General features: G+C 44.9%; 1 protein-coding gene across 1 annotated transcript in view; it reads right to left on the bottom strand.

The window, feature by feature from the left end:
• CCNY (cyclin Y) overlaps positions 1 to 15,892 on the bottom strand; it is a 125,787-nt gene extending 109,895 nt beyond the window's left edge. Inside the window, exon 1 of the mRNA XM_085050340.1 lies at positions 15,557 to 15,892. Within this exon, the coding sequence (XP_084906466.1) occupies positions 15,557 to 15,710 (154 nt within the window). The 5' untranslated portion in view covers positions 15,711 to 15,892. The remainder of the gene's footprint in view (positions 1 to 15,556) is intronic.
• Positions 15,893 to 16,186: the final 294 nt, after the last annotated feature.

The raw sequence follows: 16,186 nt of genomic DNA on the forward strand, positions 1-16,186 counted from the left end.
CACTGACCAACTGAATAAATGCACATGGATTTCTGCCAGCTAGGAATAGTGACAACAACCAGCTCCAAGAAGGAAGTGCCATTGAGAGCTGTGCATTCACAGGGAGCATCAGCTGGGACTGACACACAGCTCAGAGCAGAGATATGTGCAAAAGATCCTGTTGTTCACACATGAAACTGGATTTTATCTTGATGTTTATTTTACCATCTGAACTTTGAAATCTACTACATATGATCTTAACAAGAAATATCAGAATACTAACCAGAAGAAAGCTCGTGTATCTCAATTTCAGAATCCCTTTTCAGGAACTGTTCACTCCAAATGCAAATAAATCAATCACTGATCATTATTTGAAAATGGAAACACTAAAATTTCAAACCATATTATGAACAACTATGTCAAGTGGTTCATTACAATCCTTATTTTAAGAGTGACAGTGAATAGGGCAGAGAATTTCAAATTAAAGATCATCCTCTACAGATTTTACTGAGTTTGGAGATCAAATAAATTTAAGATTCTGTCTATAGCTGCAGTTGAAACTTTGCTAGCAACTAGAAATAGAATTCTTTCTAATAAAATCTGAAACTGATTTTTTCCTAATTAAAAACACAGCAGAGTAATGTTATGAATTGTTAGGCAAAATATTCTGTCACTGGACTTATTATTATTAATTTTAACTCTGTTGATTTCAGTTATATATTTCATAAATTTAATTAATAAAAACAAATTAGTCCTTCAAAGTGCTGCAAAAGGAAGAGAAAACAAAACAAACAGGAATAAAAAGAGATTTTAAAGACCACAATTCCTAATACCTGTAGTTCTACCTCCCAAACACACAGGAGACTGCAGTCCTACAATAAGCAAAACAACTGTCTGGAAATCAAAATTTCGTTTAGGATTATCTGCATGTTCTCAATCATAACTTCCTTTTCCAACCTGTATTTCACACTGGTTATTCTAACAGCATTCTGTAAGGAGGAGAAAGTGTAGGGAGACCCACAACAAATTAGCAGAGACTACAGCTTACTGAATGAAAACGGCATATATGACATAGACAACTTTTTTTCAAGCTAGAAAAACAGATGAGATCTAAAACTCCTGATATAAGCCTAGGAATCAAGAGATCTAATTAATTTCAAATACTGAAAGACCTTCTTCAAGGTCTTTAGATCACTTGCATCACTATTACAGCACAACACAGCTCACCAAGTACTTCAGAGATGTAATTACTGCTGTAACACTGACCTCAGCCTCAAAGTTTCTTTTAGCCAAAGCAGGGAAGCATGGTCTGCCGTGCTCAGGATCAGCTACAATTCCCAAACTCTGGATCTTCTAATCTAATGAAATGTCCTTCCATAGGAAGGTCAGGAAAGAGGATAATTGATAAATAGCACAAAAGCATAACTACTGCTGCTCATTTCACATACACAGCCTCATCTACTGACAATTCCTAAATTACTCCCTCCATAGAGAGCTTGCATGGAAGTGAAAAAGTGTAGGACAGCAATTCAAAACATCTTTGCTGACCAAGCTGTCCCGGGTTAATGATAAGACTCTCTCCTCCGAGAGCGAAGGGCCCCGACACCCCCTCCCCCACCCACAACAGAACCTCTCAGATGAAAGTGAAGAAAAAACTATTTATTTAACAAAACCACGCAGAGTGCCCTACAAGGCACAGGGGAAGGGGAAAAAACAAGGTGAAAGGTAGTTATTTAACCTGATTAAAAAGTTCTTTTCTCAGACGCAGTCCCTCTCTTCCTCGCCCCCACCCGGGGCCGGGTGGAGCTCCCTGGAGAGCTCTGCTGTCCTCTGGCCCTCCTGGGTCTCTGGGTGGCAAAGCAGATCGAAGAGAAGGGGTCCAAACGAGAAAAAAGAAAAAAATGAAAAAAAACACGGGAACAGAGCTCACTCCGACCCCCGTCCAGCACGCAGTCTCTGCCGGGCGACGAATCCTCCCCCGGAGCGAGGCTTGGAGAAAATGTTTTCAAAAAAAACCCGCGTTTCTCTCTGCGGCTGGGTGCAGTTAAAGAGACAGGACCACACATTTTTCTTTCTTGGGCATATAAGCCAACGATAGGGGATAAAGGATTATCATATCATCAATCCAAGACATTCCACCCCTTATTCCATAGCGTTGGCTTAAGGCCCACCTTAACATCTTCCAACTTCAAACACACACACATATATATACACATATATACATATATACATATATACATATATACACATAACTATGTACAAATAATGTCACGAACGGTGAACGGTGGTATGTTGCGATCCCAACCTTACATGTGGCCTTCACCCAAAATTAAATTTCCCTGAGGGACACATTGTGTTTTTCCATCTTCCTGCATTATCCACCAAGTACACCCTGGTCCCTGAGCAAAGACAACCCCACGGATGGGTTTGTCTTTATGTGAGGCAGAATCAATCCAGACAGTTTTCCCTAACAAGCCTCTGGCATGTACTGCTGGGACCTTATCTCCATCCACTGTATGTAGAAGCTCAGATTGGGCAGGACCTGCTCGGTTGATGGAGCCTCGGGTATTGACTAACCAGGTGGCCTCTGCTAAATGTCGCTCCCAATTCTTATAAGTTCCCCCACCCAATGCCTTTAGGGTGGTTTTTAACAATCCATTATACCGTTCCACTTTGCCAGCGGCTGGTGCATGATAGGGAATGTGGTACACCCACTCAATGCCATGGTCTCTAGCCCAGTTGTTTATGAGGCTATTTTTAAAATGAGTTCCGTTATCTGACTCAATTCTCTCAGGGGTGCCATGCCTCCACAGGACTTGGTTCTCAAGGCCCAGGATGGTGTTACGAGCAGTGGCATGAGGCACAGGGTAGGTTTCCAGCCACCCAGTGGTGGCTTCTACCATTGTGAGCACATAGCGCTTGCCATGGCGGGTTTGAGGCAGTGTGATGTAATCAATCTGCCAGGCCTCTCCAAACTTATATTTTGACCACCTTCCACCATACCACAGGGGTTTCACCCGCTTGGCTTGCTTGATGGCGGCACATGTTTCACAGTCATGGATAACTTGAGAGATGCAGTCCATGGTTAGATCCACCCCTCGGTCTCGTGCCCACTTATAGGTGGCATCTCTGCCCTGATGGCCTGAGGCATCATGGGCCCATCGAGCTAGGAATAAATCTCCTTTATGCTGCCAATCCAAGTCTACCTGGGACACCTTTATCTTTGCAGCCTGATCTGCCTGTTCGTTGTTTCGGTGTTCCTCATTAGCTCGACTCTTGGGGACATGGGCGTCTACATGGCGGACCTTCACAGGTAGTCTCTCTGCCCGACTAGCGATGTCTTTCCACTCTTCAGCTGCCCAAATTGGTTTCCCCTACGCTGCCAACCAGCCTTCTTCCACTTTTCCAGCCAACCCCACAGAGCATTGGCTACCATCCATGAATCAGTATAAAGGTAGAGCTTTGGCCATTTCTCTCTTTCAGCAATGTCCAGGGCTAACTGAACGGCTTTGAGCTCAGCAAATTGGCTCGATCCCCCCTCTTCTTCCCTAGCTTCTGCAACCCGTCGTGTGGGGCTCCACACAGCTGCTTTCCATTTTCTTTTTGTCCCTACAAGACGACAGGAACCATCAGTGAAAAGAGCGTAGCGTGTTTCATCTGCTGGCAGTTGGTTGTATGGTGGGGCTTCCTCTGCACGGGTCACCTGTTCCAGCTCCTCTTCCTCAGTCAGACTAAATTTTTCACCTTCAGGCCAATTTGTAATTATTTCCAAAATCCCAGGGCGATTCAGATTTCCCATACGGGCACGCTGTGTGATAAGGGCAATCCATTTGCTCCATGTGCCATTGGTGGCATGATGAGTAGAGGGAACCTCTGCTTTAAACATCCACCCCAGCACCGGTAGTCGAGGTGCCAGGAGTTGTGCTTCTGTGCCAATTACCTCTGAGGCAGCTTGGACTCCTTCATATGCTGCTAGGATTTCTTTCTCTGTTGGGGTGTAGTTGGCTTCAGACCCTCTGTAACTTCGGCTCCAAAATCCCAGTGGTCGACCTCGGGTCTCACCAGGCACCTTCTGCCAAAGGCTCCAGGACAGGCCATGGCTCCCAGCTGCAGAGTAAAGCACATTCTTTACTTCTGGCCCTGTCCTGGCTGGGCCAAGGGCTACTGCATGAGCAATCTCCTGCTTGATCTGGGTGAAGGCTTGCTGCTGTTCAGGGCCCCAATGGAAATCGTTCTTCTTGCGGGTTATGAGGTAGAGAGGACTCACGATCTGGCTGTACTCAGGGATGTGCATTCTCCAAAAGCCTATGGCACTTAGGAAAGCTTGCGTCTCCTTCTTGTTGGTTGGGGGGGACATTGTGATGATTTTATTGATAACCTCAGTAGGAATCTGACGCCGTCCATCTTGCCACTTCACTCCTAGGAACTGGATCTCTTTGGCAGGCCCTTTGACTTTGCTCTTTTTTATAGCTAAACCGGCTTCCAGGAGAATCTGGATTACTTCCTTTCCTTTCTCAAATACTTCTTCTGCTGTGTCCCCCCACACAATGATGTCATCAATGTATTGCAAATGTTCTGGAGCCCCACCCTTTTCTAGTGCAGCCTGGATCAGTCCATGTCAGATGGTGGGACTGTGTTTCCACCCCTGGGGCAATCGGTTCCAGGTGTACTGCACGCCCCTCCAGGTGAAAGCAAACTGAGGTCTGCACTCTGCTGCCAGAGGAATGGAGAAAAATGCATTTGCGATGTCAATAGTAGCATACCACTTTGCTGCCTTGGACTCTAGCTCATACTGGAGCTCCAGCATGTCTGGCACAGCAGCACTCAGAGGTGGAGTCACCTCATTCAAGGCACGATAGTCCACAGTCAATCTCCATTCTCCTTCAGATTTTCGCACAGGCCAGATGGGGCTGTTAAAGGATGAATGGGTCCTGCTGACCACCACTTGGCTCTCCAGCTCACGGATTAGTTTGTGAATGGGAATCACGGCATCACGAGTTGTCCGGTACTGTCGGCGGTGCACAATCGAGGTTGCAATTGGTACTTGTTGCTCTTCCCCTTTCAGGAGTCCTACTGCAGATGGGTTCTCTGACAGTCCAGGCAAGGTTTTCAATTGTTTTATGCCCTCTGTCTCCACAGCAGCTATCCCAAATGCCCACTTGAGTCCCTTTGGGTCTTTGAAATATCCATTTCGGAGGAAGTCTATACCCAAAATACATGGAGCCTCTGGGCCAGTCACAATGGAATGTTCTTTCCACTCTCTTCCAGTCAGGCTCACCTCAGCTTTCACGAGGGTCAAGTCTTGTGATCCTCCTGTAACGCCGGAAATAGAAATAGGTTCTGTCCCCACATGTCTCGATGGGATTATCGTGCATTGTGCACCAGTGTCAACTAAAGCCTCGTATTCTTGTGGCTCTGATGTGCCAGGCCACCGAATCCACACTGTCCAAAAAATTCGGTTTTCCCTGGCCTCTACCTGGCTAGAGGCAGGGCCCCTCTAACCTTGGTGGGTATTTGTGTTAGAGGTTCCTTCAACGGAATCAGACATATTGAGTAGAGCTACTTCCCTTCTGGTGGAGTTCCTTCTCTGAGTCTTGCCCTCCTTCAATTCACGCACTCGTCGTGCCAGGACAGCAGTGGGTTGTCCATCCCACCTGTTCATGTTTTCTCCACTGTCACACAGGAAATACCACAACTCATGTCGAGGGATATATCCAGTTCTCATAGCTGAGGAGCGTCTGCGTGGTGTAGCAGAACCTCTGGTCTGTACTGCTGAGATTTGGAGAAGGCTGTCTTTAATCTCTTTACTGAGTTTCTCATGATTCTTCTCTATCTTATTTTCTAGTTTCTGCAGATTTGTTTCCCCAGCTGAGATTCTTGCATTCATTGGGCTATGCACGACATCTGCATACGCTCGGAGTTTCCTTGTCATATCACGCACAGTCTCATGCCCGTCATCTTGCTTCATAATGGCTAAAGCAGAAGCATACCCTGATGGCCCAAGCTTTAGGAGTTTCCGCCACATCACAGGTGTACATTCTATCCTATCTGGGTCTATAATCGGATCTGGGTTTGCTATGTCCTCTGGGAAGACAATTTCTACCACTGCCATTTCTCTCAAGCGTTGAATCCCTTGTTCTATGGTTCTCCACTGGGTTTGTTGCGAATAGAGATCGTCGGGATGTAGGTATCTGTCCCTCGCAGCTCTGATAGCTCGTCTCCAGAGGCTGCTGCAGTCAGGCCCATCTCGTATAGTTTGGTTGATATCTGGGTCACGTGACACAGTCCCTAAATGCCTTGCCTCAGTAGCATCTAGAAGTGTAACATCGCCTGCAGCATCCCAAAGACGGACTAACCAACTAATCACAGATTCATCATCTCGTTGGACATAATCTTTTCTTAGGCTGTGAAGGTCTCTCACATTCATGGATTCAACAATGACCTCTGACTCAGTTGCTGGCCTTGAGGGTCCCTCCCCACTGTCATCTGGGCGATCAGTCTTAAATTGGGCTTTCCTGCTCCTTGTAATAGGAGCAACTGCCATTAGCTTAGGCTCCCTTACTTCCTGTTCTATAATATCTGACAGTGTACGATAAGCATATGCCAGGGCCCAACATATTGCACTGCAGTTGTCTCTGCACTTCTCTTTCCGATACTTCCCCACCTCAGCTGGTCTCGGGATTTGTCCAGGGGGAAATTCCCAGTCTATTGGATCAGAGAATTTCTTTAAAGTTTTACCTATGTCCTCCCATACTCCACTCCATTCAAATTTCCTCACATCTGGATTAGGTGCCTGCTCCTGCTCAGCCCCTCTGGACTTCTCAGCCCTCATTCTGGTAACACTGAACATCATATACACGGAAACTCCTAGGTAAAGCACCTGTACTACCAAGTTAATGGTCTCTTTAACATCCAGGGGAAACTGAATATTCTCAAAAGCTGATATACCAGATTTAAAGGGAAAGAGATGGGTGAGGAGCCAGGAAGCTTCACCCTCTACTTCTCTAACAGGTTGGGTAATATTACTAACAAAACTCCAAAACAGGTTACTAAAACTAGAGGAGGAAACTAACAGAGCATGTACATCTTTAACTGTTTCCCATACCTTCTTACAGATCGTCAGCATCACACACATTACTATAACAAGCCGGAGTCGTGTCCCTGATTGGTGGAAATTATACATTAGGGACAGGATTGCCCCTACCTGTTGGTAGGGAAACAAACCTATGTGCCAAACAGACAGTATTACATCAAACAACCTCCCATCAAACAGCATAGTGACTACTGATGGCTGTAATTCAATACCAAGCGATTAAAACCAGAATGCAATTATTAGGGTTTTTTTCTTCACTTTCTCTAACCCCACAAAAGGTGTAGAACAAGTAATCGAGGCCCCGTAAGTTGGGCGCCAAATATGTCCCGGGTTAATGATAAGACTCTCTCCTCCGAGAGCGAAGGGCCCCGACACCCCCTCCCCCACCCACAACAGAACCTCTCAGATGAAAGTGAAGAAAAAACTATTTATTTAACAAAACCACGCAGAGTGCCCTACAAGGCACAGGGGAAGGGGAAAAACAAGGTGAAAGGCAGTTATTCAACCTGAATAAAAAAGTCCTTTTCTCAGACGCAGTCCCTCTCCTCCTCGCCCCCACCCGGGGCCGGGTGGAGCTCCCTGGAGAGCTCTGCTGTCCTCTGGCCCTCCTGGGTCTCCGGGTGGCAAAGCAGATCGAAGAGAAGGGGTCCAAACGAGGAAAAAAAGAAGAAGAATGGAAAAAAACGGGAACAGAGCTCACTCCGACCCCCGTCCAGCACGCAGTCTCTGCCGAGCGACGAATCCTCCCCCGGAGCGAGGCTTGGGGAAAATGTTTTCAAAAAAACCCGCGTTTCTCTCTGCGGCTGGGTGCAGTTAAAGAGACAGGACCACACATTTTTTTTCTTTCTTGGGCATATAAGCCAACGATAGGGGATAAAGGATTATCATATCATCAATCCAAGACACAAGCACAGTTTCTTTCCCATGCAGTACTACTGTCAATATATGAAATGAATGTATTTTTTCCAGGAACAAAGATGGTAATAAATTTCTTTTTCAGTTGGAAGAGTCCATTAAGATATTATAAAACAAGTAACAACATGGCAACAAGAAGGTACTGCTTCCCAGAATACTGATGTGCCGGGATAAAATGCAAAACAAAAACAATTTTAAGCATGCCAATAATGCTAACTGCTAATTCTAAACCTAGAAAAGAATCCCTGTACCATCAAGTCTTGTATCTTCATTTAGTAACACTGCACCTTTATCAAGTCACTTTGGGTAGCTTTACAAAGACCTGGTATCTTCTAAAAGTTTTGTCTCCTTACAATGCAACTTTTAGATTCAGGAATAACTCATCAGTTCCCACTCTAAATGAAATACCAGCCCAGCAAACAAAAGAATCTTCTAAAATTTCAACACACTCTCATATTGGTTTCAATACTGTTGAAAGTAAGTACTTTCACTTCCCCTCTGCTATCTTCTGGATCTCAGCCATGGCTGTAAAAGAAGAATTTTTCAGACAAAAAAGGTAAGTAAAAAGTCCAAGATACAACTTTTTTAACTAAGGCTGGGTAGGGTTTTATTTAAATTACAGATCAGTAGTTGAAGGCTGACTCTTCTTGCTACAGAGAGAATGATATCACAGTGCAAACCCTCTTTCCCTCTAAAAATCACAGTGGAAAAGAGCATGGGAAATGTTACACAAAGTGGATGAAAATTCACTTTTAATCTTGGGATTAGCTCTGTTCCATAACCTTGTCTGAGTATTCAGCTATTGCAGTTTTCAGAAAAACAAAGCCAGTAATTAAGTGCTACTCACAGCACCAAAAACATTGATTTTACAAGTTTCGCAATGCAAACTGCACCTATTGATGGCAGAGCAACGGTATTTCAGTAACATGGCTACAGCATTAGCCTGACTTAAACAGTATTAATTTCCAAAGAAATAAAGAGAGAAGTAAATAAATAGGAGTTGGACTTCAATGATCCTCGTGGTTCCCTTCCAACTCAAGATATTCTATGATTCTATCACCAGTTAATGGAAAATGGGAATTCTTGATGGTCTGAGAATCTTGTCCTGGCTGAATGACTGTTGGACTAAAAAATCCTTTCCCATTTGCAGGCCCAAGATATTATAAGCATGATGAGAAAGGAAACAAACAAATTAAAACAGAGGGGCGAAACCAGGATTTTGTGCAAATTCTCCAACTAGCTTTCATTAGTAATTTCCCATTAATGCCAACCACAGCTCTTTAGCCAGCTTCTGTACTAGTTAAGGATTAGAAGCAGGAGCTTAGGCCTGAAGACTAAGTTTCTTCTCCACCCAGTTCAGGCTACTGAGCGCTCCAAATTTAAAACCAGTCCTCCCAGAAGCAGCACAAGAGCTGGTGATGCTCCTGCTGCACAGGCTGAGGGGATGGGCTATGGTGGCACATGGGGTCTACAAAATCAGCAGCATAGTTTAAGTTGAGCTCAGTAAAACCATCTCTGAACTTTGCTCAACTTCTGAGAAAGGTTTCAGCTCAGGAAATGAAAACCCCAACAGTTCATTTCAGCAATTCTGGAGTATTTGCTTTTAAAGGTGATTTGTAAGGAGACAAACTCCTTACAAACTGTCCATTCTTCTTAAAGAAGATACATAGGAAGTAGTAACTACTCCAGTGAAGGCACCATCTATGCACACTGCTTGGAATAGTCCATCTAAATAACAAATTGGTAGACTTTAAAGATTTATTAATGCTTGCTAGCTCTTCACGTACATTTCGGAGATGTATGGCACATATATTAAATATTCTGCAGGATTAAGTGAAAAAGTTCATTCCATATGTCAGAATGCACAGAAGTTCTATTTATCCAAATTCAAAGGAATGGGAAAAAAGCAGAAGTAATGTCAATTCATTTCTACATAGAAAGCTCAAAGAAAGGCGATAGATACATTTTCAGTTGGCAAAGCATATTTCATATTCTTGCAAAGATGTTAAACAAGGAAGTTATTTAGACTATGCCTGATGTGCAGCTGGCAGGACAATGACAAGGACAACCATCAGGTAGCACTAGGCACTGCTCACTTATTCCCCTTCCAGCCTCAGGATACAGAGCAGAGAGGAGCTAGAAAAAGGCATTCATGGTGCCAGTGAGCTGCTGTGTGGTGTCCCACCAGGACTGGTTTTTTTATCAGCTGACCTGAGCAAGGCCTAAAGATGCAGTAAACATAGCCTGGAAGTCTGAAAAACCTTCAGAAAGCACATAAAATTAGGTAAATCAGCTATGACCACATAGTGAAGAGGTTTTCATTCCCTTTAAATACATCATTCTTATTACATGCAAAACCCAAGGAAAAAAAATCCACAACAAAATACAGTAGTCCTTCCATTTTCTGAGACCTATAAATTTAAGTCTTGTCATTCTGTTTCAAGTACCTATTTACCCAGCCAAATTTGTTGATCCTGTGTAACTCACTTTCAAAGAAAATATTAATCACTATTAGTGCACTAATAAAATTTCTTAAAGGTAAGTTCAGATATGACTAGCCTTAGTATGTGTGCATCTGAAAGCTTCTACAGATAAGTATGAAAACACTGACTTCATAGGAGCATAAATTTAGTGTTTTGCTGTGAACAAGGTAAAAATGAGGTTTTGGGATGGCTTTGTACAACATGATGATGCCTCTTAGGAGGAGCAGACAGAATAACCAGATGAGGTTGATAACAGAAGAAAAAGAAAGCTATGCAGGAGGCATCATTAGCAAGGTGCAATATAGGCCTAAGTTCACTGATGCTGGCCACAGCAGGCTGCATTTTAAATTTTTTGATGCACCAGAATACAGTGGTACCTTGATAGATGACCTCTGACAAATGCTTAGGTAGGTAATCCCAAATGCCAAATATAAAAACGGTAGTATTGAAAAACACATAGATCGCTTCTGTGCCGGAATTCTGGCTAAGGGAAGAATATTTTTTTTAAAGAGAATCTTCTATATACCAAATAGACTTTTTTTTCCAAGAAGGGCTATCCTTTTACAATCCATGTTTTAGCAGGAATGTCTGTGTGCAACACACTAGATGTTTAATTTGCTTCTGAAGTGCTTATGTCTTGACTTTGGTGAAGTAGGTCAATTCTGTCACAGTGTGCAACCCATCATGCCCTAGCTCTTGAAAACACCAGTACTCCCTTTCAGCAAAATTCCATTAGGTATACGGGGCAGACATTTTAAAACTTCCTTCTATTTTGCTAAAACCTCATAATTCTTATAAAACCCAGTAGATAGGAGATACACAAATACTAATTAATCTCACGTCAGAGACCCTCTTATGCCAGTTCCAAAAAGATGGAGGAAAAAAATATGCAAATGAAGAAATAAACAGCTTTTTTAAAAGCAGTCCATTCTTAGGAGCCTGTGTATTATGCAGCAAAAAAATTAACATGATTGACCCATCATGAAAAGAGCTGAAAAGGTTTATCAGTGATGCATAGTTGCACAGGACATTATCTGAGCTAGCAATGCATGACCTAGTGACATTAGCAGAAGTTTACAAAGAGGGGAGAAAAATAAATCTGATTTTTGTGGGGTGAAGAGGAAAAAAGGGTAGGAGCCGATCATTAAGAACTGTTTCTTCTTGAAATAGCCTAGGAACTCTGCATCTAGTCTCTGTTTAAAGAACAGCCTTTTGCCCAGTTTCGTTGTATGGCATCAGCTCTGCTTCACACCATCACTTGTGGTAAGGCATTCCCTTTCACCCTCTCACTACAGCTCCGTACTTGAAAAGCTGACAAGAGAAATCATGCTTCCAACAGAGAAATCACATTTGAGCACATGAGCACACACTGCCTTTTCACAAGTCAAACGTCCACTGGGTCTGACTGTGACTTGCTGATGTGAAGAGCAAGTGGAGTCTAGGCTATGGTCAGCCCAGCCAGCGAGGGCTTACACAAAGCATACTCCAAGGGGCTTAGACAGCTTGCACAGGCAAAAGTTTGCATCCAAATGAGATACAGAATCTGCCACACAAAGGTTTCAACCATTTTTACTTATGGATGTCATTAACTGCTGTAAAAAATGTCATGATGGCAAATAGATAGATGTGGGAATCAACAAGTTTTGAATCCACTGCCCTAATTTCTTAAAGTAAACTTCTAAATGTGAAGCACTGAAAAATGTGCATGCTCACCCCAAGCAATAAATCACAAAAAACAGAAGGCAACCTCTGTATGTTACAGTTACCCGCTTGCTCATCCTCAAAAGAGAAAGATATAAAAATCTGTTAGGTGTTCTTCATTATCATGGGCCCATACAAACTAACAATGAAACAAACAAAAAAAGCATTCACAAACAAACAAAAAAAAAGCATTCTGGTAACTGTACAATGTTCAGACAGGCAATTTTGCACATGTGGGTATTTTTATAGAAGTCCACTACCTTCTTAGAAATTTCAGGGGAAAAAAAAAACAGGAAGAGAGGTAAACTCAACTTTATTATTCTCCAGAATAAGTCACTTGATAAATACCTCCTAAACAAAACTCTTTCAAAATTCTCCTTTTCTTTCAGATACCAATTTTTAAACAAGCTGTAAAATATTACAGAAATTAAGATTTTCTGGCAAGGTATGAGTGATGTAGAGGTATTTTGTTATAAAAACCAATTCCTACTGAAAAGTAATTCCTCCAGCTGTTCTTTCAAAAACTACTAGTGAATTTGGTATGGAACTTGAATTAGAGAAGACAATTCAAAAGCACAGGCCTAAAGGCAGATTTGATGAGTATTTCCCTATGAAGTACATAAGACAGGCAGACGTCAAACAGCTCCACCAGTACTAAAATTTCCAGTTAAATCTCTCTTAAAGGTTTGACATCCCTCCCTCTTTTTCTTTCTCCTTCTCATACTGCCAGGAACAGGGCCTGCAACAGTGAAAACCACGCATCTCTTAAACGCTTAAAATAGCCCACAGCTGATTAAAAGGTTCTAAAAGTTCTTGATTTATTCAAGCAGCTTTACCCACTTCAAAAAATAAAATGCTTCCTGAATTTCCATCAATATGAGCATGAAAACAACTTCCACACAAAACACAGTAATTTAGACACTGCATTACATGATTTCTACAGCTCCTAAAAGTACCACTGACAAAGTAAACTCTCGTTTAGAGACAAGAATTTGCACTTTGAGACCTGTCACTGACACATATACCCGAGCAGGATGGAAGGGCTCTCACTTGAAGAACGGTGAGAAATAAATTTTGAAGTGTCAAAAAAGTTTCCTTTCAGTGCCTTAATCTTTGTCATCACTTATTTAATTGTTTTTTTAAAGTACATTTGGCAACACTACCAATTTGAGAAACCTTGTGACTGGCAGGAACACTAAGGAATAAACATCCAGCATTCTCTCTTCCCAACACAGATAACCACACTATTGTTCTTTCATTGTAAAATGGTAAAAATATCATCAGAGTTCTCTACCGTGAAGGGTTTTTCCCACCCCAGTGTCTCCATAAACTTATCTGTATGCCATACAACTCCAAACAATCTAACAACAAAACCATAACAGCTAGCCTAATACAAAATAAAATTTCAGAAACAAAGAATCATCCTGTTACATTTAATACTCAGTCATCATCTTTAACCACAAGACCTTCAGTGAGCATGACTCCAGTGTAACAGACCTGCAACAAAGCACACTTCAAAAAGTTGTTTTACCCAAAGTCTGTCCCGCTATTTTGAATGTACAGATATTTCTTACCCATCAGTCTCCCCAGTGAAAACTTACTTCTCAGACTCTATCCACAAAAAGGAACAAGAGCAGAGTAAAGCATAAAAAGGATATCCAAAACTGCTCTTTTTCAGATTTAAAGTCAGCTTGCCCATTTGAAACTGTGGCATTGTGCTGACAATGGCCCCAGATGAAAATCCACAAAACTTAAAAATAAATAATGCATGAGATATTGTCTGTGTTCTAACAACTGGTTACAAACTCTAGACTTGAAACATGCCACAGTTTAAAAGAGAAGAGACACAACACACATGTACCCTGACCCAACACAAGAAACAACCAACTGATAAAGATTTTCTGTTTTTTTGCAAACAACTACTAAGATGCAGGAACTTATCAGCATTACATGCACATTTTAACAAGCACACATGCATATACTACTTCCATCAAAGCCTTTCTTCCCATCCCCCCCCCCCAAAAAAAGAAAAGAAGCACATCAACAACAGGGCACAAACCCCACACATCTCTGCCCAAAAACTTTACTGCAGCCTGTGTTATAGATGGAGAAATCCGTACCATCAGAGAGAGCTGCATCCTGCTACACTGTACACCACTGATGCTGGAAGAATTAATCATTCATGGATCAACAATTGGTTCTTTCATCTCCCAGGCTTTCTCAGATCAGACCATTATGTATTTTTTTCCACCTACTGATCCTGTTACACTCAATTTTTCAGCTGCATGTAGCAAAGACATCTGAAAAACATTCATATTTCTAGAATGCACCTCACTGAAAGAAACCAGTAAGGGTACCTATGTGCTTTCATGGGCTTCTCAACTTTACCAGTGTCAAGAACTGACTGAGCATTGAATTCTGGACTAAAATCACAACCTAATAAGCTGTGAAAAATGTGTGGAAGGCAAACTGAAGGGCACCAAAGTCCTTCTTTCTGGCTTTCTACCAAAGGCAGTTCATGTGAACGAACCCATGAGATAGCTGACCTTTTAGCAAGTAAAGTTTTAGGACTAAATACTTCAGCTAATCAAAAACTAAATTACATGTATACATTAACTCAACCCACATCTTTAAAATAAAGCTGTATTCTGGCCAGCCAGAACAGCACCACATTCAGTCACGACTAAACCAACGGGAACATGGTTTTTTTTAACATCTCTGCAGAGAAACAGAGGGCAAGGCAGTATTCATGATTTCAGAGCACTGTGCCTCATCATGACAGTAACGGAAGAAAAAGGCTCTGGAAGAGAAGGTTGTCATGGGAAACATTTTCTCGCACTTTTATCGCTGGCAGGGTTTGTCCTTTAAACGCTCACCCCTGCAGAGGCCTGGCAGGTGACATCCCGGCAGGTGACGTGAGTTGGGCACAGCCAGCCCTGCCAAGGGCGAGGGACGCTCCCCAGGGCCACAGCCGAGCCCCGGGTGTCACAGCCCGTCATGTCACCTCGCTGTGAAGGGCGAAAGGTCTCGGCAGCGCAGACCCCGAGCTAAAACCCTGCGCCCTGCCAGAGGATGCAGCGCGGCGCGGCGCTGGGGGAGGATGCTCGCAGCCCTGGCCAGAAGGGTCCCGCACAGCTCTCCCCGGGGACAGGAGCGGCTCTGGAGGCGGAATGGAGCGCGGCATCCCCCGAGCCCCGCGGGGGCGGGCACGGGAAGCAGCCCCGACCGTGGCGGCCGGAGGGACACGGTGCCGGGCAGCGGGACCGGCCGGCCCGGCCCCACCCGCGGGGGAGCCCCGTGGAGAGCAGAGCCGAGCAGAGCAGAGCAGTGCCCGCCGCAGGGAGCTAGGGGAGGGGAAGGGATGCGGGGGCTGCCCGGGGCTCACCGTCGATGTTCTCCCGGTCGCTGATGTGCTGCAGGTTGCAGCCCGTGTCCTCCCGGCTCAGCTCGGCCTCGGGGCGGTAGGACTCCAGCCGAGAGTGGGCATTCCGCCGCAGCTTGGGGCTGGACGAGACGCAGCAGGACGTGGTGTTCCCCATCTTCTCTGCCCGGCCCCGGCCCGGCCCGGCTCGGGAGGAGGCGAGGGGCGGCCGGTCAGCGGGGGCGGCGGGAAGCCATGGGCGGCAGCGGCGACAAGAGGGAGCGGCGGCGGGGGAGGAGGCGGCGGCTGCGGCGCCCTGCGGCTGCACTCGCCGGCGGTTCCCCCCGGCGGCTCATCCGCGGAGGCGGCCCCGCAGCGCGGCCCGCCGGCGTGGGCTGCGGCAGCTAAGCCGCCCTCCTCCGCGGGCGGGCAGCGCGGGGCCCGCCGGGGCACAGCCCCATCCTCCCCGCCCCCGCGCAGCCGCCGGGCCCGCTCCGCGCACGCACCACGCGGCAGCGCCGCAGCCTCCGCGCCAGCGACACCGCAGCGGCAGCGGCGGCGGCGGCAGCAGCAGCCGCCCCGGGCGGCCCCCGCCAACCGGTTCCGGTTCAAGCGGGCGGTGACACCTCCCGCCGGGCGGGCTGTGGGAGCGGC

This window comes from Lichenostomus cassidix, chromosome 2 (assembly GCF_008360975.1).
Source record: "Lichenostomus cassidix isolate B80296 chromosome 2, HeHo_3.0, whole genome shotgun sequence".
Taxonomy (NCBI): Eukaryota; Metazoa; Chordata; class Aves; order Passeriformes; family Meliphagidae; genus Lichenostomus; species Lichenostomus cassidix.